Here is a 27,912-nt window from a genome sequence, read left to right as displayed (position 1 = left end):
CTTGGTGCTTATCACGCACTGTATATTGCAATGTGGACGAGTGTGATAAGCAAAAGTCTTATCGCAATGATTTTTTTTTTTTTTTTTGGAAGGAGAGAGGGCGCACCGCTATATAATATATTCTTAACAGGAGTCCTCAAATTTAACTCTGAGAAACAACTCTTAAAAATATGCCCCAACTACACAAACCAAGGTCTCGGATATTTGTTATTTATTATTGTTAATAATTAACAATTCATTTGAATTTTCTTTTCTTAATTGAACATAATGTCATGTCGTGTTAAAAACAAATGTATATTCTCAGACCATCAATAACTGTGTGGAATACTTTGCTCGTTTCGAGTGCATTACGAGAATGCCCCCAAGGACTTTAGTCTGGCAAATGGCAAAGGCCCTTATTTATAGACCCAAGCTAAACTAACTTGACTGTCTGAAAAGTACTGAATATGATACTTGTTTGAAATGTTTGCAAATGATTTTGATTCTGCGACGTGACGGAACTTAGTGTCATCTTTTGAGTCGAATCGCCCTGACTGGGTCTTCCAGTTCCAGTTCTCTTTTATGGTGTCATGTTCTAGAAAAAGAAGCATTTTGTTGAGTTGGCACTACAGCAGACGCGGTCGATTAGGGAGATTATCTGTAAAACGGCAAATTAGATACAAGTGCAACTGGAAAGAATAACTAACATTTTCGCACGGCACCAGAAATGTTGTTACACAATGTTTAAATAAGGTAAAAGATTAGTGTACAGTGGTTTGAAGTATGACTTCAGTAAATAATTTGGAGGTTTTACACAGCGCATTCAGTGGGATCATCTGCTCTAATTGGCATCATCTTAGTTGTTCTAAACCTGGTTAGAGCTTGTGTTTAGTCTGGGGTGCTCTGCTCTTTGTTAGGGTGGAGGATGGGTATGATAGCATACTGGGTCTCTCTGGTTCGGAGATCTACTGGTTATATGCATCTGTACTGAGTAATTCTCAAGTGTTGGTGACCTCACTTCCCGCGGTGGTGGCGCACGTTGGGATGAGCTCCTGTGAGACTGTTTGCAGATTTTCACATTTACAGCACGTTAGAGACAATGCAAGTGTTTGCTTACTGGGAACCAAAATTGAGCAGGCATAAACGGGGAAATTGTGAAACCCAATTTGCAGTTATGGTCCACATTCGGTCTTACAAATGAAATTCATCTCTCGCTATCGGTGTAACTATTTGCGCGCATCCGAGTACGAATTTTCACGTGACGGAGCAAACAATAGAGAGGCACTATGGCACTTGGGGTTAGCCAGGGTTTTTGTGTTGCTTGTCAGTGATGGGGGGGCATGCAAACTTTGAATAGGATCATTGAGTCGGAGGTAATTCCAGGCCCCGGTGCAGGGCATTAGTTGGACAGGCCATTCTGCTGACGGGCCCATTTGTCCCACCCACCCCCTCTTTTTTTTAACCCACAGGACCCCCCCCCCCCTGCTGCATCGGCATTTCTTTCCGCACCGAAGCCTTTATCGTTGTACCCATGACGACATGTCTGATGGGGCGTGGCAGCCAAGATCTCATTTGGCTCACTAGTGTGGGGAGCAAATGTGTCCAGATATAGATTGCCGTAGCTATGTCGACACACTGGCTTTTTCAACGTTGATAAATGAATACACACACGAGGGACATTCTCCCATCCGTTATCGTTGGAGATGGTTGAGCTTTGCTAGGAATTTGTTGCATGACTCTGGATTGTGGAGCCACTGGGATATTGTGATCTATGAATTTCAGAACATGTTCAGGAGTTTGATTTTAGTGAAGCAAACAAACTCACGGGTGTACCTTGTTGTCAAGATACTGCTTAACACTTTCACTGCATAGAATTCATAACAGCTAGGATAAAGAAACTATGGCCTTGAGTGCAAAAATGCCCCTTTTCAGCTTTTCTTCTCGTGTGACTGTTCTGTGTAAACAGCACCGACATAGAATTGGGGTGCGAAGTCAGCCTGGCATTTGGTGCATTTGGAGTTTGTACCAGAGCTTATACACAGGTGGAATGGCGGCCGTATAACAAGCTATAGTATACTGCAATGCCACAATTGGGATTTAAATTTTAATAGCGGACACTCACTTCTCCCATCCTGTTGTGTTGAAAGCAATTGTCGCCGTACTGTACAAGTGACAAGGCGTTAGTCACACCATACACCAGTGCTGACATAAAAGTTTCTGATGCTAGCTGTTATGTCGCTGTGTGAAAGCACACACATTTGCGGGATTATCTACGGATCTACCGTTGTGCCCCTGATCCGACCATTTTTGTGGAATCGCTACAGTTGAAGATACAGGAAAATATTTTGTGATATTATGTCTGCTGTTGCACATAGGCCAAGTTAAAAAGTAAACATTCATCTCTGTCAACAAGGTCTTATAACTCTAGGCATGGAGAACATTCTGGCTATTCAATTAAGCCTAGAGGTTAAACTATAATGCCAAGTTGATCTATGGGATCCTCTGATCAAGCCCAGAGGAACATCATCCGAGTGCAAATGATTCTCTGGCGAGGTTGGGGTCTTAGGTCCCCAAGGTAGCGGCCAAAGGAAAGATGAGGTGCCCCTTTGCAGGCGTTTGTTAAGTAATACTTATATCTGCTTGAATAATTCAGAGCTGCAACAGTAGAGCGTCTCCTGTAACTATTTATCTGGATAATGTGTTTTTATCTTTGCCCCTGTTCCATTCTGTGCACCGTACGTAAAAGTGTTCATTGCTAGCTTGGGTAACCGGCCAAGACGAAAGGATTCTATAGTCACAAACGGCATGTTTGTCTGTCCATCCATTTTATGCGATGCTATACAGCCACTCACATGTAACATAGTTTTAATGCTGCCACTAAGACCCCCGCTTGGACATGGAGCCCCCATGAGACACGTGTGCATTGTGTGTTATGTTGCGATGAAATAAACATCACAAGCACTCACTTGTGCCTATGGAGGATTCATCCATCCAAGGCATCCCAGACTTCCGTGAGCCACAAAGCTAGCACGTGTCCCCGCTCGATTATACAGTACATTCGCTGGACGCAGGAATCTGCACATCAAATTCAAGATATACTATTGTATCTTTTAGATTTCCCCCGCCCGTAATAGCTCTTACAGTTCAATTTCAGTTACTTCCTTTTCAAGCTCGATGTTCCTCTGCACCTGTTTTGAGCGATACCTTTGGGGCACAGCTTGAAGTGAATAATTTATGAGGATGAGGGAGGGAATCACAAAATCTTTGTGGACCTTCCGTCGCTCTCTGTGTATTTCTAGCTGTGTGTCTTCCACCTTCTTCGTCTTTGTCCTTTTTAAGTATTGTTTTTCACCACTGGGCTCATTCTTAACTTTATCTCTCTTCTGCAGTGAGTTTTGTCGACTGCGGCCGAGGGGGCCTGGTGCGCTTCGAATGCAACAACCCGGAGGACTTCCGGATAGAAGCTGATGGGGTGGTCTATGCTGCCAGGGACCTGGAACTCTCTGGATTGCAAACATCCTCGCTGCTGATCAAGGCCATTGACGACACTACTCAGCAGCAATGGATAACCCTTGTCCGATTGACACTTTCCAACCAGCAGGTGAGGAAACAGCAGAAACACGTAATCTTCCTTGTGTCCTTGGTGTCCATGGGAATCCCTAAAATAAACTGTTCATTGTCGATTTTACTGCAGTAGAAAGCCCAATTCTTAAATCCTGTCCTTGTGTCCATCAACTGACACTGATTTGCTCCACTGCAACTTTGTAGATGAGTTCCCCAGATTGTCATGGAACAGGTGTTGAGAATATCGAGTAAAATTCCAATCAGATTTTTGTAGATTTTTCCTACCGTCGATTCCTAGACGTTACTGTCCATTTCTGTCAGTCCATTGTTTTACTGGAGTAGAACGATCAATTCTGCGCTTGCGTGAATCCACTTGCACCGATTAACTCCACTTCACATTCACAGATGACTATTTCCCCCCAAATTGTACCAGGTGTTCCATGAGACAAGATGGATGGCTTCTAATTAAAAGTTAATGTGTCAATTAAGTGGCACACAAACATATACTTAACACGGTACGCGTCAAGCAAGAGCAGATGCGCAACGACTGCTCATAAAATGAGATTTCAGTGAGCACATCTTGCGATTGTGAGCTTATTGCTTCTGCAGCATCTCTTTGAGACAGTAGGCATCTGTTTGAGCGCTCCTGGACAATTCGATCAGTTGCCTGCAATTAATTGCGACGTCAGAGTGCTCATATGTCAACATTGTCTTTGACCGCGGATGAGAAGGTTCATATTAAAGTTGTACGCATGCTGTAGCGTTCTTGTTTTTGTCGGTCAGGAAATGAAAGAAACATCTAGAGGCTTTCTAGGATTGTAGGTTTTAACTTCCGTGCCAAGGAATTATGTGATCCTGCTCAGCAAGACTCTACACAGACAGACATGTTTTCTTACAGTGATGCGTGTTCGGCCGTGGCCAAACCTCTTGCGTTAACAGTTTAACCGCCAAACTCAAAACCAGCAATCCCCGATTTGTGTGGATTTTAAAACATCAATTCTAATGGATGTTTGATTCCTTTTGGAATAAATTGTAGCCGCGGTTAAGTGACATTTTAACATTATCAAGTCGGCTGAAATCAACCACTATGACATAAAACACTTTTTTTTTTTTTTTTACCTTTGGATCACATTTGACAGTTCGCTTGTCAGCGGATAATGTGAGAAGCTAACAGCAGTCTACCGTCACTCAGTGTTGCTTCTCTTCCAACGGCACAAACAAACCGCCTCAAACTGCCACAATAACAGTGACAGAATACCCAAATCACTGTCCTTCGTTCACAGAATAATTGGTCAATATCAGCTCCGAACAAAAGAAAGAATACAAACACAAAACTAGTGAGGAGCGCTAACAGTTGGGTAATTATTACACTACTCGTTTTTCCCAACTGTTCTAACGCCAAAGTTTTATGAACTTAATGCAGTTAATGTTTGCTGTGTTATTAATACGTCAAAATTATAACGGAAAGTGAATATTTGTAAACGTGTCGGGGAAATAGGAACTCACAGTTTAAAAGCAAATAGTTTTGTTATTCTTCGGGGCTAGCAGGCAGATTTCTTAGCCAGGAACGAAATTAAAGTTTTAGCCGGTAATGATTTCACAGCCTCTCCAAGCACTCTCATTAGCCACACAGAAATGCAACTTCAGGTATGGGATTTTAATGACACTATTAGTCATTGACGTCGGTACGATATTTTTCTCGGAAAGATAAACCGTCAGCCATTTTTTTTTTTAACATAAATCAGGTTACGCTTCTGCGTCATTTGCATCTGGTGATGATCTCTTAATCAAATCTGTGATGACTTTTTATTTCTTTTGTTATTCGTGCGGCAAGTGTGCCTTTGGGGGAAATTGTAACCACTGACAACTAAACAATAAGCTCATTAGGATAAGACTATGTCTACCTCCGACAGAACTCTGCAGAACAAAGCAACACTTAAGAAGTGGAAACGGGGGAATTTTCTTAAATCGCACTCCGGTGTTGAGATCCTGAAGCTGTCAGAACAGTGCGTGAGCGTATCTGTGTGTTTTGTGTGCATGGTTCGGGGCTTCGCAGGCAGATAGCTAGATAGATACACGTCAGGCTGAACAAAGACAACATGTAGTTCATCATTCCAAACGCAGGTTCCAAATAATTTCTTCCCTCACTCTTTCTTGCCCATTTTAATAAGGTAATATATATTTCTAATGCATGCCCACAACTTGTGTGTGTGCGTGTGTGTGTGTGTGTGTGCTGCTTGTTACTTGCGCTGTGTGTGAAAGCACTATAAACAAATTTAAAACATGATTAGAGGAAGCTGTAAGGGTTGCGGGTAGCAAAGTCGGAATTCACTGACGGTGGTGTCTGTTTGGACATTCATAGAATGTAGAGTGTCACACAGGTGAGAGACGTTTTTTTTACTTGAGGATAAACAGTGCTGAGCAAATATTTATTATTACATACTGTATTTGTTGGTAAAATGTTTTTTGTTTGCTTTATATGGCAGTTCCTAGGTTTTTTGTTATTGTTGGTTGGTGGTATTACAATTGCACGGTGGGCTGGTCCAAGGTCTCTCGAAAGCCATACATGGGCTATGATCTGTCGCTTTCCCACCCTTGGTCTAATATTAAGACTTAAAGGGCCAGTAAACTGACTGATTTAACAGTTTGTTTTTTTTTTTTCCCCCGCCTCGCGTTCAAGGTGATTGTAACTTTCCATGGCACGACTTCAATCCCTCCTTCATGTCTCTGGAGCAGCATAGGCAATTTGAGCCATCTGTGTGTTTAGTGTCTGGCTTGCAGGTACCATCCTTCTTTGTTTCAAATCTCATTCATTACAGCTGAGGGAGGATGGCAGATCCATTATGGGAGCCGGTTGTGTCTGTGTGGGTGCATTTTATCAGGACATGAGATGAGGTTGGCCATTTGAAGCCAAGCGGTGCTGGTGTACTGCTGCTCTTGTATGCACCGCATACACCAGAGAATTGTCGAGGAGAATCACACTGCGGTGTTGATTGTTGAGACCAAGGAGGGCATCTGACTGTATTGTGAGGAAAATGTTCTGAACATCTATTAAAATGCCAGTATTGCAATGGCTAAATTATTGCTAGCTATGTTAGCATAACATGAATGTAGCTAAACATCCCATACCTTGCATCATCATGTTGTTGTTGTCGTATAGATGCCAAAACACTGAAGTCAATCAACAAATATGTACTGGTTGCAATAAGTGCCTTCCCTTGCTTCGAGACCTGATTCATAAATTTAATCCACACATGAATATTCTTCCCTTGTTAATACTATGCAGTAAATTTAGCAATGTGAAAAGTGCTCCCCATCTTTGTGGAATTTTCTAAAAAAAAAAAAAAAAACTTCAAATTAGGTTTTCTTGAAATAAGCAGGGACATCCCTGAAAAAGATGTTGCTTGGATGGCAGCATATATCGTGCCAAAATCTGTATGTACATTTCAGTATTAGTAATGCCTTCACAGGTGTGAAAGTTGCACATGCTATCCCATGGCAACCCCACCCCGCCATCATCCCAGATGCTGGCTTTTGAACTTTGCATTGATAAGAATTGCGAGGACGGAGGACGTGACTGAAGTACAGTACAGGCTTTGCAAAATCTATATAAAATGCGCACCTGTCAGATCACAAAAGTTTTCTACTCTGCAATAGTCCATCTCGGATGGACTCGGGCCCAGAGAAGCCGTCTGGCAGTTTCTGGGTGGTCTTACTTGTTTTTTTTTTCTTTTTACAGTAAGAGTTTCACCTTGGATTTATAGACGTAGCAACAAACTGTAACAGACAATGGATTTTTTTAAGTGCTCCTGAATCCACGTGGCAATACCCTCGACACAATGATGCCGCTTTTTAAAGCATTGCCACCTGCGGGATTGAAGGTGACGGGCATTAAATGTGGGTTTTCAGCCTCGCCGCTTATGCAGACAGATTTCTCTAGATTCCCAGAATCTTTTGATTACAGGTATAACATGAACTGTAAACGACGAAGTCCCTAAATTCTTAAAACTGTTGAACTACTAATGTAGTTGTTAACAAAATGGTGAACTTTCAAATAAACAACTGAGCCTTTTTCCCCCCCCCAATTACCCTGTCCACCTTTCCATTGTTTTTTGGACATTCCTAAACTTCTCTTGTTTTGTTGCCAATGTCACAGCATTTTTGGAACATGTGGTGGGGAAAAAAAAAGTCATGTTCAAAAGTTCATATATGAAATGTCTTTGTAGTCTATTCGTTGCTCAATTTAAAATTTGATTTGCAAATCATTCCATGACTAACATTTTTTTTTTTTTTTTTTTAAACACGAAATCCCAACTTAATCGGAATTGGGGATTGTACACAATAAGAACAATCGGGAGCAGCTACAGTAGGTCACAACTCATATCCCAAGGCTGAGCGAGACGAACCGGCCATGTTCTGATGGTCGCTCACTGGGCCACGCCCACTTTAAGTCCTGCTCCTCAGGCACACAGTTGTTGATGTGCCTTGCCTACATTCAGTTAATAAGCTTTCTAAACCAGTTTTTCATTGCATTATCTTTTACAGTTCTTATATAATAGAGCAGAATTTCGGAACAGATTAATTTCAGTGGGTAATATTGATTTGATGTTCAAGTAAAGTTTGAGTTTTGAGCTTAGTCACTGAACAAACGAAACCCTTAAGTCAAGGTACTTTAGTATGTGGTCCTACGACAATAAGAAACACTCAGTCCCTTGCTTACTGTTTTGCATTTGGTTTTAAACTCAAGGCCTTGAACTGTTTATCATCTGTAATTATGACTTAACTACGATTTTAGCATGGATCCCGGCTTACATTTAAATTTACATCGCCCCTGCAGGAACTGGATTCGGTATCCGAAATACTGCCAGCCTTTCATGTTTTGCCGTGAATAATATAACCAGGTTTTATATGTATGTATGTATGTATGTATGTATGATCTTACGTACCAAACCCTTTTTTTTTTTTTTTTTTTAATTCTTTTCCCCCCAGGTCATGGAACCCGCCTCTGATCTCGCCACGTCCAAGGGTTTGAAGGAAATAGCGTTTCCGTCACGAAACTTGGACAGCCAGCTGAAACGGATGAAGAGAGACTGGGTCATTCCCCCAATCAATGTCCCAGAAAATTCGCGAGGTCCATTTCCACAGGAGCTTGTTCGGGTAAAAACCCCGCCACCCCCCCAGCCCCCCCACACACAATCACAATCATGCTCTACTCCCAACTTGAGTGAAAAGGCTTCTTTGCTCGATATGACAACTTTGTAGCTCCCTCGTAGCCGAGAGCTTCCACTCTGAAGGTCGCAGCCATGAGACTTGAAGAAAATGTTTCTTATTTACAGCTCTTTGCTGAAGGTCAACCTTGTCCACGACTTCCCCCACACACCAACGCATTCTCTTTTTTTTTCTTTTTTTTTTTGTTTTAAGGGCCATACTGTCGAATGTGTCATCACATGACTGCAGAGCAAAAGTTGAAGTGCTCACCAGCGGAGTAGTTCCTTAGATATTATCCTGGTTTTATGATGGCTCAAGGACACATTCAACTTCCTTTTATTGACAACAGTCTTATGGCCGAGGCTCAGTGTGGGTGGCAGACAGAGGACAAGCACTCCTCGGGACAGTTAAGAAGGAGATCCTTCTTGGTATATTAAGCGGGAGATCTTTCTCGGTATATTAAGCAGGAGATCCTTTTCGGTATATTAAGCTGAATCTTGCATCAAGTCCTCTGCACACAATTTGTACATATTATATTTAATGCGAGCCACATTAAACTGGATATTTCTGGGCTTAGTGGATCATATTGTCAGTAGGAAATGAGATGCTCAGCATGGACCAGGAAGAAGGCTCAGGCGGTCTCAATTTACAACAACAGCCAATGAAAATATCCACGTCCAGACAGAACTTCAATACCACATATGAACCAATATCATCACAACTCTTGACATTGCTATAAGACAAAGTACCGCACATGTAATAGAGCAGCTGTGCCTTTAGCTAACAATGTGAGATGTTGGCCTGCCAATTTTTAGAAATGTAATATATTGATAAAGATTTTAAGGGAAAAAAAAAAAAAAAGATTATTCTTCAAACATGATACAGATATGAGTAACCATCAGAGTATGCTATATAGTATATATAATACTGTATATGCTATTTACAGTTTGTAATGTGATGTAAACCTGTAACTAGATAATTCTGTTTTGTTCACATTTATTGACAACAAATACGTCTGTGCAGAAGCTTCAAGACAGATTTTTTTTTTTTTTTTTTAACCATGATATTATTATTATTAAAGTTCTTAAGGCGTGTTGTAACAAATCATTCCAACCGCAGATCCGCTCGGACCACGACAAGAACCGATCTCTGAGATACAGCGTGACAGGCCCCGGCGCTGACCAACCTCCCACTGGAATCTTCCTCATCGACCCGATCTCTGGAGAACTCTCGGTTAACAAGCCGCTGGATCGAGAGCACATTTCCAACTTCCATGTAAGTCAAAGCCTAATGATTTCCTTATGACCCGCTCCGGCAACAATGTACTTTCCCTCTGGTCTGGTATGTGCTCCATGGTCATGTGTAGCCTAAACAGTCTCCTCAGACTCAATAAAGACTTGTGGTGTGATGTGGCGCTGCCAGAGAACTGGACTTATCCGTCGGAGAATTTTAAGGACTGCGTGTGTGCGTCTGTGTGTTAGACACATTAAGATAATCCTCACTTCTCAACCGGTGCTCTCTAACTGCAGGGAGTTTTCGATTACATTGCAATTAGCGCAGCCTTTTTCACGTGCATGAGAGGGAATCGTGGCTGAATTAAAACGTTGAAGATCACCGGATAACCAAACTTAGCCAACACTTGAGTGTACGAGCTTTCGAAAGGCACTTATTTCTCTGAAAGCTGATGAAACTAGTGAGTCAGAAATATTCAGACGGCCTCTAAACCAGGTTGTCTACATTCATTTCCTTTCTACTGGCACATGCTATAAATAAATTTTGAGACAACAATCATGATACTCAAAAGCACTTTGCCAAGTGATCATGAATAGAAATAGCCTTTGCTGACCCAGTAAAAATGGAACCATGACCCAGTTAGTTGGCAAACTCTTCTGTAGACCCAAACTGGTCAGATTTGCTAAAGAATATTCCTTCCTTGTCACCTTTCAGCTGAGAGCTCACGCAGTGGACCTGAACGGCAACCAAGTAGAAAACCCCATCGACATTGTGATCAACGTGATCGACTTGAACGACAACAGGCCCGAATTCAACCACCCCATCTGGAACGGTACCGTCCCCGAGGGCTCCAAGCCAGGTAACTCTACACATACAGTATACGGTAAAAAGACCCAAGTGTATTGTGGCGTTGTGTTGGTTTTTTTTTTTTTTTTTTTTTTTGTATGTTGAAAATACTCAATTGGTGTCATTCTCTCCAAAAGGCACATTTGTCATGACGGTAACAGCGGTTGACAAAGACGATCCCAGAACTGCTAATGGGATGATCCGCTACAAGATCTTGTCTCAGAACCCTGACAGTCCCACCTCCAACATGTTCACCATCAATAATAAAACTGGTGGCATCATTACCGTGGCAGCGGGCTTGGACAGAGAGGTGGATAGCTTTTTATTTTCATCTTCTTACATTTATTTTCTTTTTGTTGCCTGCCTTTGGGCTAATGAAATTACTTTTAATTTAATCAGCACAATAGACAATATTGACAGAGCACAAATACCCTGCAAAATCAATCATTTCCTTTTAATCTTTAAAGTAAAGTCACACTGAACATTTGTGATAAAAGACAGACATTAAATGACATGATTCCCTCATACAACAACACACAACACTGGGAAACAAAGTCCATACCTCAGTCTTCTGCCTAAGGGCAAGCGTACATGAAGGTGTCTATGTGTGATGGAATTCCGCCATGTCGGGAAAGGGCTGCGATTGTGCCACGCGGTGCCAGTGTGTGGCTGCACACACTTGTTGCAAAATCCTTCCTATGTAAAATGCTTCATGTCGCATCATTTAGCATGAACTGAGGAATCTGTGCAAGAGAATATTGTGTCACTCAACTGTCGCGTTGTATCGCTGTCGGCTAGTGAAATGAGCTCCAGCAAGATACTTTTGCCTCCACGGGATCCAAGTGGCATTGCAAAAGATGGATCTTATGTGTTGCGCTTATTTCCAAAGCCCCCGTCCAATCTTTGTTTCATTCTAATTTTACATTGTCGGTTGATATGTCAATGCAGCAATTTTAATATAGGAGAGCCGATTGTTAAATATGATGGCAATCACAGCTTGGGCGCGTTTGTCGATAGAGCCAACGAGCCAAAGTACATTGATTACCACTTATATTACAAGTTGAGTCGGCCTTGGCTTTTTCCACCCACATTTAGTCCGACAAGAATGTTGCTCGCACCGCCGATCATTTTAATAATCCCCTCCTCTCACATTCTCTGTCCTCATTTCCACAGCACAGATCTTTTACTTATCCTTCCTTTGTGCTGTAAACAACCACCTTTTCCCCTAATTGGCTCACAGAGCCGTGCGAGGGAATAAATATAATGAAATAGAAAGCACACGCCAGTTGATGTAATCCTAGTGAGGGCAATCTGGCTTGCTTGCCGCTCAATCACTTCCGCCTTGGGGCCGGCGTTTTATGTGCGACAGTCGCCACCGTGAAAGTAATTTGCCCTATTCTCATTACCGAGTGGCTAGTCCATCACCTGAGTAACTGTTAATGTGGAAGTAGTCATTTGTCAACTTTGTGCTAGTGTATAGTAAAATGCAAGTCCCTCCCTTCCCCTGGGGAATCAATCGATATTAGGTATCAGAATAAGAAAGCCGTTTAAATTTTGTTATCGATTTAGTCGTGCACATTTTTATGATTCTTTCCTGCTTCCTCGGCTTACCGGGAGAGCCAGTAAAAATCCTCAATCAGTTTGATTGTGATTGACTGTTGACACCATGACAGCGGGACCACCAAATTCAAATGGAATCTGTTCTGTCACTGTTTTTTTTTTTTTTTTTTTTTCCTTTCATCAAAAATAGAGGAAATTTTTTTATTGAATTTAAACTCATCCATTTTCTACATTTCATATAATCACTCGGGTCTTGGACTTACTGGAGCCTATCCAAGCTAACTGCGGGCGAGAAGCATGGTACGCCCTGAATTGGTCGCCAGCCAGCTGCAGGGCACATGAACAACCATTTGCGCTCAAGTTCACACCTACGGGCAATTTATAGGCTTCAGTTAACCTACCACGCACATTTTTGGGATACGGCTGGTAACCGGATTACCCAAAGAAAATCCACACAGACATGTTTGAGAGCATGCGAGCTCCTCGCAGGGAAGGCCGGATATGAACCCGGGTGTGGCTGGTGTGCCGGCCACCGTGACAACTTTCGTCATCATAAAATCTTGATGTTTTTAGTGAAGTGAATCAAAAATAAAACTACCGAGGGAATTTAAATCTCTGTCGAAATGCGTTTGAAAACGATACGACCAGATTTAGTTTGCCTTCTGAAGCATGACCGTATTGTTGACGTTTATATTGTCCTACTTTTGGAATATCGGTGTATACATTGCAATTTTGGAGATTTTGTCGTTGTTTGGCGGCAACCAACAGTCGCTATAGCCAGACAATTGCAATTTTCTTCTCAAAGCGTTCACCCTTTTCCACCACAGAAAGTGCCTCAGTACACGCTGATCATCCAGGCAACCGACACCGAGGGCAACCCGATGTACGGCCTCTCCAACACGGCCACCGCCGTTATTAGAGTTACTGACATCAATGACAACCCGCCAGAGTTCACAGCTGAGACGGTAAGCAATCAACACCTACCCGAGACCCAGAGACGGTGACAGCCTTTTGGTTCGGTCCAGCGTGAATACGTATGCGTTCCGGCAGCAGCGCCGCTCTCTTAACTTAGTTCAAGTTTGGCTCTGCGAGCAGCAAGCCAAGCGTACGTGGACGCGCGCACACATACCGCACGAAACCAGGGAGCGCAAAAAGCACTTAGCGAGACGTAACGTTACTGTTGTGTTGTTGGAGGAAAACCGGGGACGAGATGACCATGACGACGTGATAAAATACATTCTGTGTCTGTTTACCCAACGCTCGTCACAGCATCACTAACAGTATGCGTGTTTCTCTCCATCTCGTGCTTAATTCATGTAGTTTTTCGGCGAGGTGCACGAAAACCGTGTGAACGTGATCGTGGCCAATCTGACGGTGACAGACAAGGACCAACCCAACACTCAGGCCTGGAACGCCGTCTACAAAATCATTGGGGGTGACCCCACCGGCAGGTTCTCCGTGCCCACTGATCCCACCAATAACGAGGGCCTGGTAACGGTTGTCAAGGTAAGGTCACCTTTTCAAACCTCACCCATTGTACCATAGAGACTCTTTATAAGTTGAATGCTTCAAGGTGGCTGACGTGGTTTTCACGGTCAAGTCAAGCACATTATTAGAAAATAGGACAAAGGATTAAACCAAATGTTCACCTCTGTCCTGACATCCGTGGCCCAACAGTTGACAAGGCAATCGTTGCTGTGGATGGATCCAGGAATGTCTTATTATTAATATTATTATTATTGTGTACTGTAGCTCTCCAGGCACGAATACAGCGATCAACAATACAGGCATTCAGTAGCATTTAGGAGCAACTCTAACAGATAAAAGTTGTTTATCAGACAGATTAATTTGAGCCTTGTCTTCTCATTTGTATTTCAAACAGAAGAAGGTAATTAATAAGAAGCTGGCGGGCTTGCTGCTCTCAATTAATTCACCAAGGCACCAAATAGTTGTCTATCGCGGGCTTTCACAGGAGGAATTTTAGGGAGGGGGAATGGAAATGCTTTCATTCTCGCACAATTTTCAGCCATTTAACGCGAGTTCCTCCTTCCCCCACAAATGTATTTCACGTGACGATGTATGCCTCACTGTCTCTGTCCCCTGTGTTTTTCCAGCCTATTGACTATGAAATGAGCAGGGCGTACGTACTGACGGTGGAAGCGAGGAACGAGGTGCCCCTCGCCAGAGGCATCCACTCCCCCCGGCAGTCCACGGCGACCGTTTCCATACGAGTGCTGGACGTCAACGAGAGCCCCTACTTCGATCCCAACCCCAAGCTCATTAAACTGGAAGAGGGAATGTCACCCGAGTACATGCTGACCACCTTCACGGCGCAGGACCCTGATCGCTACATGCAGCAAAGTATCCGGTAGGGCAAGCGCGTATGCTTCTCGTTTTGTTGAAATCACACCCGAGTAATCGGCAACGACAACAGTGATTACATTATTGGCTGCCATCAACGAATATTCATGACTCCAACATGTGAAATTGATGACTTAGCTTGACTGCGGCATCAATCATCGGTTCAGCTCACTGATTTAAGCACCTTTGTGTCGGTAACTGCTTGGTTCTCTCACAAAACAGAAGATTTTACTGTCTGTGGGACAAGACCGTGCCTGTAATCACGAATATCTGTTTTTCTGTCATCAGCTACACCAAACTGTCCGATCCGGCCAACTGGCTGAGAATTGATCCCAACAATGGGAGAATCACAACAATTGCCGTTATGGACAGAGAATCCCCATATGTAAAGAACAGCTTGTACAATGCCACTTTCCTGGCCACTGACAACGGTACGTAAACCCTGCAAATGTGTATTTGTTAAGCTCCTATAAATGCAATGCTCTGGTGGTTCAGCTGCTTCTGTCAGGATGCTTGAAAGATACTATTGTCAGAAGGAGCTAATACCGTTGAGAAGGCTAAATATCTAATTTGGCCACTTTTGTGACGACGACAGACATCCACCATGACTGATGCCCCGCCAGCCGCTGACCATTCACCTTAAGACTGATGTGCATACAGGATAAATTTGCCATTTTCCCCGAAGAGGATTTACCTCTGTTCAGGTTTACCCTGTTCTGCAGAGCATAGTTTGGTCCAATAGGCTTAAAACTTTGCCAGTAAAGAGGTTTCTCAGTATTAATGGGTCAGGACTGAATGACTAGCTCCTTTGAGCGTGGCCTGCATGGTAAAGAAGCCTCTTAGCACAGTGAATACATAGAGGAGCCTGAGAGAAGCGACAGTGGCCTCTGTTTGGCTGCTTTAGTATTCCCGTCCTATGTCGTCGGTCAGGAAGACGTCTCTCTCTCTCTCTCTCTCTCTCCCCCTCACACACACACACACACACCACACACACACTCTCAGCGTATCCAAATATTCGAATACGGCACTCTTTCTGTGTACCGCCTCACTTGAGATTAGGTTCGTAGATCAGTACGCAATTTGGATGGGGCCAATCCCAATGGAGTGCATAGCTGGCTGGGGAAACAACAATCACTACTTCACTGCATGATGATTCCACAATCAACTTGAAAGATTTCCATGTCGTTACCATAAATAATTACTAGGTAACCGTGTGTTTTTCACGGCGAATGTAGGCAACCCTTCAGCAAGTGGCACAGGCACTCTGCAGATCTACCTGCTGGACATCAACGACAACGCCCCGACGGTGTTCCCCCAGGAAGTAGAAATATGTGAGAAGCCCGAGCCCAACGCCATCAACATCACAGCGATCGATGGCGACTCGATGCCCAACGCCGGGCCCTTTGCCTTTGAGTTGCCAAGCATGCCTGTCGATATCGAGAGGAACTGGACAATCACCAGGATCAGTGGTAAGAATGACTATTGATGGTTTAAAAATAAAGATACAAGTGGTCCTCAACTTACAAGAGTTCAGTTCCTACAGGAGGGACATAACCCACATTTGTACGCAGTCTATCGCTTACATACAATAATGCAGTAGTACAGTCATGAAAAGTCTTGAAAATCCGACTGCGCAGAGGCAATTAGTGCTGCTAATAATAGTAATATTAACAAGTTGGGATAGGAACATGGCCCTAATTAATTGAAGTGTTGTGTACATTCTGCTAAAACTCATGAACTATAGTAGCTGGAGAGACCTTTGTTGGAATACAATACTGGCACATCTTTTTTGGATAATACTATTTTGTATAATCGCAGTGAGTTTTAAGCTTAAGCAGCATTATCCAAATGTTATTCAGTAGATTTGTAAGCCTCAAATCCCAAAACCTTGTTTTGGATTTTATATTCTAATGCAAGTAGGAATTTATGGTACATACCATATTCACACGGTGGCTAGGGAAAGTAATCAGACCTCCTTCAATTTCACTTTTTTTTTAATTGCATTAGCTTAATAATGAGAAATGGAAATGTTGAAATTATTGCAAATTTATTAAAAAAGAAAAACTGAAATAACACACAGCCATAAACTTTCAGAGCCTTTGCTCAATATTTAGTAGAAACCCACTTTTGAGCTATTCCGGCTATGATTGATGGGGATGATGCAACAGTTTTTTCACACCTGGATCTGGACATCTTCTGCTGTTCTTCCTTGCAGATCTTTTCCAGTTCCGTCAGGTTGGATGGTGAACATTGATGGGCAGAGATTTTTCGTTCTTTCCAGAGATGCTTTATTGGGTTTAAGTCAGGGCTCCGGTTGGGCCATTCAAGAACAGTCTGAGTTGTTCTTCGAGTCATTGTCTTGTTTGAAGGTGAATCTTCGTACCGGTCTGAGGTTCTGAGCACTCTGGGGAAGGTTTTGTCCACTGTATCCCCTGACTTGGCTGCATTCCTTTTTCTTTCGATTGCAACCAGTCTCCCATTTCCATGCAGCAGCGCATGATGCTGTCACCACCGCGCTTTACTGTGAGGATTGTGTTGGACAGGTGATGAGCACTGCCTGGTTTTCTGCACACATGCCACTTAGAAATTCTATTTTGGTCTCATCAGAGCAGAGAATCTTATATCTCACCATCTTGGAGTCCCTTAGGTGTGTATTTTTTTATTTTATTTTATTTTTTTACAAAGCAAATTCCATGCGGGGTTTCATGCGTCGCGCACTGAGGAGAGGCTTCCGTCGAGCTGCTCTGCCATAAAGTTCGGGTTAGGCGTAAGTCTACCCGACTGGTGGAGCGAACTTTCTCCCGTATGGCGACTGCGTGTCTGGAGCTCAGCCGCAGTTGATCCTTGGGTTCTTCTTTACCTCTCTCGCCAAGGCTCTTCTCCCCCAAATCCCTCAGTTTGGCCGGACAGCCAACTCCAAGAAGGGTTCTGATGGTCCCAAACATTTTCCATTTCAGGGTTATGGAGGCTACTGTGCTCTTGCGAACCTTCAGTGCAGCAGAAATTGTTTTGTAGTCATGCAACCAGATCTGTGGCCTGCCACAATTCTTTCTCTGAGCTCTTCAGGCAGTTCCTTTGACCTAGAGATTCTCGATTGCTCTGAGATCCCCTGTGAGCTGTAAGGTGTCATCAAGACCAGTGTGTGGCTTTCCTCATCAAGTCCAATCAAGGTGTAGAACTGTCTCAAAAATGATCAGAAGAAATGGACAGCACCCACTTTAAATGAGTGTAACACCAAAAGGTCTAAATACTTGTAGTTGCGTGATATTTTAGTTTTGTATTCTAGTAAATCGGAAAAAAAAAAAAAATCTTTCAATATGGGGTGTCGTATGCGAATAACATTGAAAAATTGGGTGCAATATAACAGAGTGAAACATTTAAGGGGGTCTGAAAACTTTGCGTAGCCACTGTATGTCTGCAAATAGAGGCCATGGGTGTTTACTCAGCTGGAGAAATTGGATAATATTTTAAAATATCCAAATCATATTAAAATTCAAAGTGCCATTTAAAAAGTAATACGCAGAAGTTCCGTGAACTTCTGTGAAATTACAAGAAATTAGACGGACTAGGCGGTGTCTTTACCTGAATATAAATGCAGACGCGGAGAACTTAGTCGGTATAACACCTTAAATAGCGCACAAGGAAGTCGTCTACAAAATGCAGCAGTAAGACCCTTTAATTCATCAGAGAGACTGTTTACGTGCTTCAATTGATGCTGTTTTTTTTGGGGTTTTTTTTTTTTTTGTTGTTTAGCACCACAGTGCTTTTTAGGTGCCCGTTTTAGGGAGCTGATAATGCAAACCAATTCAGTGAGGAATGGCGGCTATTAGAGGGTGTCCACAATTTGAGGAAATATGGTTTTTATAGCCGCCACTTTTAAGTACTTCTGGTTGGTCTTTTGCTTCTCTGCAGGCGACTACGCTCAGCTGCGCCTCAAGATCGGTTTCATCGAGAGCGGCATTTACGACCTGCCCATCATCATCACGGACTCTGGAAACCTGCCCCAGATCAACACCTCCAACCTGAGGGTCAAAGTGTGCCAGTGCGACATCAACGGCGACTGCACTGACCAGCAGCACATCATGGCCGCCGGCCTTGGCACGGGCGCCATCATCTCCATCCTGCTGTGCATCATCATCCTCCTCAGTGAGTGTCACCTAAACGCTGCCCATCGCAGATTAGCAAAGAAGACTAACGTGATCCCAGTGATGATTAGATTAGCACAGGATTATCAAACAAATATATAGTCGACATCCGGCCTGAAAGACGCAGGATCCGATTACATTGTGAATGAAAATATGAGTCCGTTTTGTAATACGACACCACGTGTTTGTGTGCGCGTCGCAGTTCTGGTGCTGCTTTTCGTGGTTTGGATGAAGCGCCGCGACAAAGAACGCCAGGCTAAGCAGCTTCTCATCGATCCCGAGGATGACGTGCGAGACAACATTCTCAAGTATGATGAGGAAGGCGGCGGCGAAGAGGATCAGGTAGGAATGACGTCACACGCACGCAGACATGCGCAGTAAGATCGCAAATAACATTGGATTCGTTAAAAGGCCCTGAGATATTTCTTTCTTTTTTTTTTTTTTTGGGGGGGGGGGGGGGGGGGGGGCAAGCAGTCAGTCATTGCAATGGGAAAATTCTCATTCCAAAGGATGACTTAAGCGATTTCGTGGTCCTTGAAAATGTCTGGAACACAATCTATAGACGATTATAATAGTGTCAAAAATATTTGGAGGCTGTCAAAGTTACACAACAACAACAACAAGATTCAGTAGTTATTTCAGTAGCAGGGACGAATAATATTTTTAGTGAATGTGTTGAATACAACGTGTATTGCAAGAGGGAAAAAAAAATAAATAAAATAAAGCAAAATGTGAGCTTTGAGCGCATTGCCTCGCACGCGTCCACTTGCAAGGCTGCTCTGAATAGATTTGATTTTTGTAGGCATGCCACATGGGCAGTTTTTCACGCCTTATCCTTTCTGTTCCTATCGCACAGACCAGAAAAGCAACAGTTTAAAAATAAAGGTTATGCCCCCCAGAATTTGCATTGGTTAACTCCGGGTTTGTATAGAAACCACCTACTGAGGAGCCTCGGCAAAGGTTACAGCATGGAGCGGCAAAACAGCACGTCAGGAAATTGGGAGTTGTGAAGGTTCTGCATCAGGGCAGAACAGCAGAATCAGTCGTACAAACACTAACGTGATCCAATTGGTTCTGGAAATATTGGATGCGTGTATCCTCTTTTCACTTTGCAACCCAAACAATCGCCGCCCCTACCCTGAACAAACAACCAGTGGCAAAAATTCAAGTGGCATCTCTCTATCACTGCTGATCAGGCATGCGGCGACACAAATTCAATTGTCCTAATAACCCCTTGTTAGCACGACGGAATCAGTTCGGGGGGTGGGGGCGTTATTCCACATGGGCTTTTCTCTCACTGGCTCAAGTGCGGCAGTGGCTCACGTATTATACAAATAAGCAGGAGACCCCGCTCTGACCCGACACAGCAGCAAATTAGCCTCGGAGACTTGTAATTGGTGCGCTGTCATTTCCAGACAGGCATCTGCTGTGGGCCACCAATGAATCCCTGTGTAAGGTAACAATATGACTGCAAGACCATTGAAACATTTGCATAGAAGCGAAGAAGAGGAGAAGGTGTAGTTTTGCCTGCACATAAAGCACAAACCGGAGGAATGTCATGCTTTTCAACAGCAAATTCAGTACAAGCTGCCATTTACCGAGAGGGGAAGAAACCTTCCATTGCGAATGGCGCTAAGGACGGCAGGTTAAAACGGTCTCGCCTGCGGTGTCCGGGGAGTCGGTATTGACCGGGGGGGGGGGGGGATGGACCTGACTTTCCCTGTGCTGTGGTCTGTATAATACCCACCTCTGTTCTCCCTATCTCCCACCAGGGAGGAAATTGAAGTGTCAGTCCATTTGGTGCTCTCACAGTGTATGATTTTGGGTGCTGCTGCCCTGTGAAGCAGCGACTATCACGAGCAGACAGATGATTAAGTTGAGCTCGGAGGAAAAAAATCGTCCGATTACATACCTGCACCGGCATGCTGGGTGGTAAACAAACGGATGAGTCGCCTGCATATTAACGCGAGACGCTGTGATTTCAGAAGTGTCGTAAAGACGTATGCATGAAAACATAAAGGTAGACGTTATCGCGTTTGATGTTTCAGGATTTAATTTTTTTTTTTTAATCAGATTTATGTTAAAGGTGTTAATTCGTACTGTGACGTGGCAACGTTTCAATTCCCGTGACCCTTCTGGCGTGTGATGCGCAAGCAGGAGTCCGCCTGGAACGGGCCAAAGACGCTGGATGACATTCTTGTGTGATGGCCAGTGTTGTAATCCAACACAGCCTCGGGCTTTACTGGCATGAGCGTTCACATGAGTAATCCAGTCAGACAGGAGATGATACTGACGTGTGTACTTTTCATTTCTACATCGCACTGCAGGAAAGAAGCTGTAAGTACACATGTCGTAACTCAGTAAAGGCACCTGAATTCAAAGGGGATATTAGAGATGGCCGGATTAGGGACCATCCATCACGCATGCTTATTAGGCACGCCATATCGTCTGTTGCGCCGATACCAACCACCCATTCACTCCCTCTCTTGGCCAAAGACTTAGCGTTGCCTTGGTAATGATAATAGGATTAGCCCTGGCTTATGGCCATTGACTGGAAGCTGCGCTCCCTGTGGGCGCAGCGCATTCGTATGACGCGTCTCCTGTTTTCGCGGCTTTCAAAAAAAAAAAAACCGTGTCAGAACTCTCTTATTACACCGACTGGACAATGAGAACTCTCAGGTCGGCGGTCTTATCGCAAACTTCATTGACGTCTCCCTGTCCGTCCCGTCTCTGTTGTGTAGGATTACGATCTGAGTCAGCTCCAGCAGCCGGACACGCTGGAACCCGAGGCCATCAAGCCCGTTGGGATCAGACGCCTCGATGAGAGACCCCTCCACCCCGAGCCACAGTACCCCATGAGATCTGCCGCCCCCCACCCCGGAGACATTGGTGACTTCATCAATGAGGTAAACGATTAAAACGCTGACTGTGAAAATTGGTGTTTTCTCTGTAAATGGCCAATGTGGGGCAGTTTCACTGCAGCAGGAACTGGAGCTCTTCATAAAAGAAATTGCATCACGAAGAAAATTCATTACACGGAGATATTAAGGCAAGACTTGTGCGCAAATGGGTCTTCCAAATGGACAATGACCCCAGGCATAGTAGCAAAATGGTTCAAAGGGGTTTAAGAATAACAGCTGAGTGGCCATCACAAGGCCCTGATCTGAATCCAATCGAACACTTGTGGGCATATGTGAAAAGACGTGCGCGGCCAAGGCAACCGACAACCCTGACTGAGTTCCACTAGTTGTGTCAGCATTCCAGCAGAGTACTGTCAGAAGCTTGCGGAAGGTTACCCGAAACGACCCAAGTCGTGCAGTTCAAAAGAAATGCTACACAATACCAAAGAAACGTTTGACTTCAAAGAAAATGTAAAATTCTCTGCGAAATCTTATCTCTCGTTATTGTGGCATTTGACGAGATTAAATGACGTCGGTGTTCCTGACTGACCTGAAACAGGAGAGCTTTGGTCTGATTTGACTTCAGGCAGCGAGACGAAAAATGAAATGTATGTTTTCGCACAGTGTTTGTTAACTTCAAAGCCAAACGTTTCCCCACCCTGAAGCTGATTTTTCCGAGTAATGTATGCACGCTGCTTTCGCTGGCTTCTGCACAGGTGGATAAATGCTGCTGCATCTACTCGTGTAGCCCAAAAAAAAAATTACATATCAACAAACCACACAGAGTTATTGAGAAGTAGGCTTGTATTGCCGCAGCATCATCTCCAATCCCAGCTGGATATTTTTTTAATATATATATATATATATATATATATACATATATATATATATTTTTTTTTTAATGGAAGTTTCTGATAATAAACAATTTGGTTTGGAAAACTCTGCGTGATACCGACTGGAGAGGAAAAACGACCTCAAACGGAATCAATAGATCACATTCTGATTGTTCTTCCAGACGAGAGAGGAAGAAGTTGAGGAGTCTTGCGCACGTCTACTCAGACATGTATAAAGGAAGAAGAGTACATGATGCTAACAAAGTTAGATATAATGATTATTTTTTTTACCCCGACAGAAGTCGAGGTGTCAGAAAAGAGGGCGAATAAAATTCATGTTGGGAGCGCCTGAGGCCGTCATTGACTCTAGCTTGAAGGGAGAATGTCAAATGAAAAGAGCAGTCATGTATTTTTTACCACCACCAAAAGACGTGACTGTCTCAGCATTACAATCGCACTTCTCGCCTGCTTTTTGGATGGCGATCGTGTTTTTGGATAAGCGCTCTGCCGCCTGGCTATCAATCACCGGCATCCCCTCACCTCGACCACCAGTCGTTGGCGCTGGTCCCGCCTTGCCGATGCGCCCGCGTGCCCGAGGAAAAAGATGCATCGCGATAGATCACAATTGCCACCGTTCTTCATTTCGTGGGATCCTCGGACGACCTCACAGACACATGCGACGCGGCAAGCGGCGACCCAGAAAAAAAAGAGAATGTGGGATTTTTTTGTCCCAGATTCTACCGTCTCTAAGACTCAAAAACAAAAACTCCTCTGACAGTGCAGCCATTGAAAGCAGCCGACGTCCACATTCGGGCCCCCGATAATGAATCAGAATGAATGTCTATGACGCGGGCATGACGGGGGCACTCCTACAGATCTCGAGAGACCACCCATTTGCTAAACCCCTTTTATCTCGCACGGTATGAGGTAGCAGGGAAAAAAAAAAAAAAAAAAAAAATCTTTGAATCACCCCCCTATGAATACTCGAGCATGACCGAAACATAATAAGCGCAGAGAAACTGAATCTGAATTCTCTAGAAGGATAGAAAGAAAATCGTCACGTTGAGCCCTCTGACAGTGGTTTACGACATCCGTGGAGCAAGTGAACATTGCCACGTAATACCTAATAACGCAGAATCCTCCATTTCAAGAACGAACTTCAATAACAAGAGCTCAATGTCCCTCCTAATAAGACGCAGAGTCGGTGATTCTCTGTTCCAGGAGGTTGCGTTTCTATTTTTTTTTTTTTTATGAACGTCATTAGCGGTCACCGTGGCAGGTTCAGAAAAGGAGGCCGAGCGGGTCTACGCGTCAGGCCAACAAGATGAAATTGCATCGCGTGATTGTCTAACCTGATGAAGCTGCCCGTAGCGTTTTTGGCTGCAGACGGGCTGGTGGGACGTAACCAGCAGAGCAATTACGCTTGTAATTGTAATGAACGATCCACGTGTAATATTCCCCTCCAGATGATCCAGCCCGCAGCAAACACTCGACAACGGCTAACAAGTCGGAAGTAATTGCTTATTGTGTCGACACTTTCAATCAATCTGTCGGGTTTTTTTTTTGTTGGAAAAAAGCAATGAGCGCGCCTCCCGGTCATGGGAGGTCTTCCCCGTCCGGATCCTTTTGAATCCATTCCTCATTTGGGAGGAGGCAAGGACGCGGTGGGTGGCCAAAGCGCACGTCTCGATGCCTGCGTTACCGATCCATCCGGTCTTTGGAGTACCCTGGGGAGGAGAGTCTAGAAAACCAATAGGCAGGATCTCTCAAGGCGAGAGGGAGATTTCCGGGGACGTCGAGGGCCGTCGTTCAAAACGGACCGCAAGAGAAAATGCACACGTGCGTGACAAACAATTCTCCCTTTTGCCCAAGCCGCAGATGTGCTCAGTGCTCTCTGCAAGTATTTATTCATGAGCCCCAGATTGCTATCTAGATTAAAGATGACAAGGTATCGCCGCCACACGCTCTCAAATCTCCGTAAGAGCGAGCTCTGCTCTCGCTTTCGGGTGACGAGGACGTGCCGGGTCTCGGAATTGACTTGAGCGTGACTAGAACTTACGCCTAACCTGATCTCCCTCATTAAAACCAGGGTTGAAAGGAACCACACCCAGGCTTCCAAAATCCCAATTATAAATCTGAATAAATTTACGACTACTTCAGCGAGACCAGAACCCCACAAATTCTTGTTTCTAGGTTTTTGTCATCTCGCCGCTTCAAACTGTGTTTTTTCTGAAGCTAGCAGACAAAACAGAGTACCCACTACTCCAAAATCACAACCACAGCAGATGCAATTACTTCTCGAGTCTGACAAGAACCTGATTTTCGGTTCTAGGAACGCTGGTTTTGCGCATGTCGAACGGAGCCGGTCTTAACCGTGTCACGTAGCGACAAAACGTGATGTGGTCATAAAAACAATTTTGACTTCTGTTTTCTGGCAATTTAGAGTCATTTGAAATGTTGCAGAGACTTAAAGAAATGTTTGACAGGACTTGTCTGGACCAAGTAGCGTTGATAGTTCTCGAGCCACTTTTGCTCAACAACAGAATTGTTAACTATTTGATGTCAATGGCATTGAACGAATTTTAAAAGGCAACTTTCTGCCTCGTCATTTCCTACTTCATTCTTTTCAAATTCCTGCGAACAAGTTCCCGACCTTGAAAATTGCCGTAATGTTTGCTGTCCAGGTCTTTTAAACCCGCATGTGGTTTCCCTCCCTCCAGGGTCTGAAGGCCGCAGACAACGACCCCACCGCGCCCCCCTACGACTCGCTGCTGGTGTTCGACTACGAGGGCAGCGGCTCCACCGCCGGCTCCCTGAGCTCGCTCAACTCGTCCAGCAGCGGAGGCGACCAGGACTACGATTACCTCAACGACTGGGGGCCTCGCTTCAAAAAATTGGCGGACATGTACGGCGGAAGCGATGACTAAGACACGAGCATACAAGAAGAAGAAGAAGACGACGAAATGAAGGAGATTCCTTGTGGATGGACATTAGACGTGACGGAACTGTGAGAGAGAAAAAAAAAAAAAAAAAAGGATGCAGAGATTTTTTTTTTTTTTTTTTCCCCCACACACACACAAAAAAAACAAAAAACAAACACAAAAAAAAAATCCAAGCAACCAACTCGGCTTATTGTTGTAGTCTCCGCGTACATAATGCTTGTCGACGGCACCGGTGGACGCTCGCTCCGCTCACACCATTCAAGACCGTTGCGGGAATTGAATGCGCTCAGTTACACTTGAACTTCACAGTACAGAAGCACTGGGATATAATGTGCCTTTTTGTACATTTCTTTTGGATGGAAATGATTAGTTTTATGTTCAAGGCTTTAATGGTACTGACTTTTATTTTTATTTTATTTTTTGGGAGGGCGGGGGTGGGAGGGGGGGGGGTGATTTCAAAGCCAAGTATGTGACATTCTGGTCAGCTTCGGTCACCCGTTTCTTCTTTTCTCTCTTTCTTTCCATTTGTTTGTGAAAGTTTATTTAATGAAGAATCACGGAAAGAACAAGGAAGAGCAGAACTGTTCAGCTGGTCGCACCTAAAGGGAGTTACGAATCACACTTTTGTAGCAAATTATTTTATTTTCTTTCATTATTTTTTTCCTGGAGTGATGTAGTACAGTATTTGACAAAAAAAAAAAAAAAAAAAGAAAAAAAAATGGTCTGATCAATGTTCACTTCATTTGCCTTAGTCAGCATTGGATATTTTGGACTTTTACTTCACTGTAAAAAGATGTGTGTACATAATGTTTTGTTTTCTTTTTATCTTTTCTTTGGGTGTAGTATATGAACAAGTGCAAAAAGTTCCAAAACCTGTAAATGTTTCATTTGGACATCCAAAATCAAACATTTTTTGCATGTTTTTATCTTTTCATGACGACAAAACGCAAGGAGGAAAGCTGTTCCCCAAATTTATTTACGAGATGGCGGGGGTGGGGGGGGAGAAATAATAATTGGGTGACAGTCTCTGGAAGAAGTTGGGAGATTTTGTACAACATAATTTGAAAGGACAAAAAAAAAAAGAAAATTGAAAACTTGTCGTCTCGTCAGCACAACTGTTGAATTTGTACCCCAAAAAAAAAAAAAAAAAAGTGTGGGTGAGGGGGTGTGACATGCAAGGCACTGATTATTAAAGCTGAGCTTTAATAGTGGAAAACATTTTGGACTTGAGCTGTGTGAAAAAGCATTTTGTTCTGCTCAACTAATTATCTCTCTTACCCAAACTATTCAAATAAAAGTCCAGTTTTGGAGCTAACAGAGTGGCCCGTTGATTCATTTTTATTCAAGTAAATTCCTGCCTGGAGGCCGAGTTGCGTTCCAGTCATTTCAAAATCCGCGCAAGCCAATGTCAAATTTATTTGGCCTTTGCTATTATGTGTAAGCATTTGCCTTTGAAGGCTACATTTGGTGATTGTTTGAAGCGCACCAAGTGTTAAGATGAGTTTGAAAATGCTCAAGTGAAGCGTGTACCTATGTATAATACAGCCATGCCCTGAAAGCAAATCGTTGAATGTTGTTGTCTGGTGTCAGGCTGAATTCCACCGGCCTCTACTGCTCCAACATTCAGTCTATTCACCGAAAAATTAAATAAAATCAAACATACAGCCGCTATTTAAACAACAGGTGCCGTTTTTCTTCTTAATTTTGTCAAAAATTACACAAAGTTAACAAGTAGACAAGCCATGACCTGGGAAGTAATCAAAAATGGCTTTCAAATATAATTAACAGGACAAATTCATTTGTAGTTTTTGTACAGTACCTTTCAGAGGAAACAAATCTACTTTTTTCTTTTCCACGTGTATATTGTATTGCACTCAAAGGTCAAATGTCACGCCTTATAAACATTGTAAAGATATTGTCATGAAAAATACATACATCCATACAAAAATAATAATAGTAATAATAATAATAATAATAAGAGTGGAGAGCGCGTCATCCCTGCGCAAAGTTGCGGAAGTCTCATGCGACATTCGAGTGGTCGCCATATCGCCTGCATCGTCTGTTCATGACATCACACCGTGACAGTCGCCATTAAAAACACGCTGTTCCACCTACTATGGGACACGGAAGCTCTTTTCGAAGAAGAGAACATCTCACAAAATCGAGTGAAGTGACCGGGGCAGTGTTACCCTATCGTTTCGAGCTGGATTTAGATGATATGTGGATCGCTTCTAACTAACAACAGATTCCCAGACAGTATGTATGAACCAGCCCGGCCGAAGCCGTGCAAGGTGCCAACAGGTACATCGACACATTTAGCACCCCTGACGTACATGCGTGG

General features: G+C 43.6%; 1 protein-coding gene across 1 annotated transcript in view; it reads left to right on the top strand.

Annotated features, from left to right (window-relative positions):
* cdh2 (cadherin 2, type 1, N-cadherin (neuronal)) overlaps positions 1-26,886 on the top strand; it is a 58,630-nt gene extending 31,744 nt beyond the window's left edge. The window contains exons 3-16 of the mRNA XM_061838946.1: positions 3,369-3,580; positions 8,533-8,700; positions 9,871-10,026; positions 10,699-10,843; positions 10,968-11,140; positions 13,218-13,355; positions 13,711-13,896; positions 14,505-14,758; positions 15,040-15,182; positions 15,987-16,220; positions 18,664-18,897; positions 19,099-19,238; positions 21,638-21,802; positions 25,350-26,886. Coding sequence (XP_061694930.1) covers positions 3,369-3,580; positions 8,533-8,700; positions 9,871-10,026; positions 10,699-10,843; positions 10,968-11,140; positions 13,218-13,355; positions 13,711-13,896; positions 14,505-14,758; positions 15,040-15,182; positions 15,987-16,220; positions 18,664-18,897; positions 19,099-19,238; positions 21,638-21,802; positions 25,350-25,556 — 2,555 coding nt within the window. The 3' untranslated portion in view covers positions 25,557-26,886. The remainder of the gene's footprint in view (positions 1-3,368; positions 3,581-8,532; positions 8,701-9,870; positions 10,027-10,698; positions 10,844-10,967; positions 11,141-13,217; positions 13,356-13,710; positions 13,897-14,504; positions 14,759-15,039; positions 15,183-15,986; positions 16,221-18,663; positions 18,898-19,098; positions 19,239-21,637; positions 21,803-25,349) is intronic.
* The last annotated feature ends 1,026 nt before the right edge of the window (positions 26,887-27,912 follow it).

Source organism: Syngnathoides biaculeatus, chromosome 13 (genome assembly GCF_019802595.1).
Source record: "Syngnathoides biaculeatus isolate LvHL_M chromosome 13, ASM1980259v1, whole genome shotgun sequence".
Taxonomy (NCBI): domain Eukaryota; kingdom Metazoa; phylum Chordata; class Actinopteri; order Syngnathiformes; family Syngnathidae; genus Syngnathoides; species Syngnathoides biaculeatus.
Note: the sequence above shows the minus strand (reverse complement) of the source record. Positions and strands in the feature narration are given on the sequence as shown.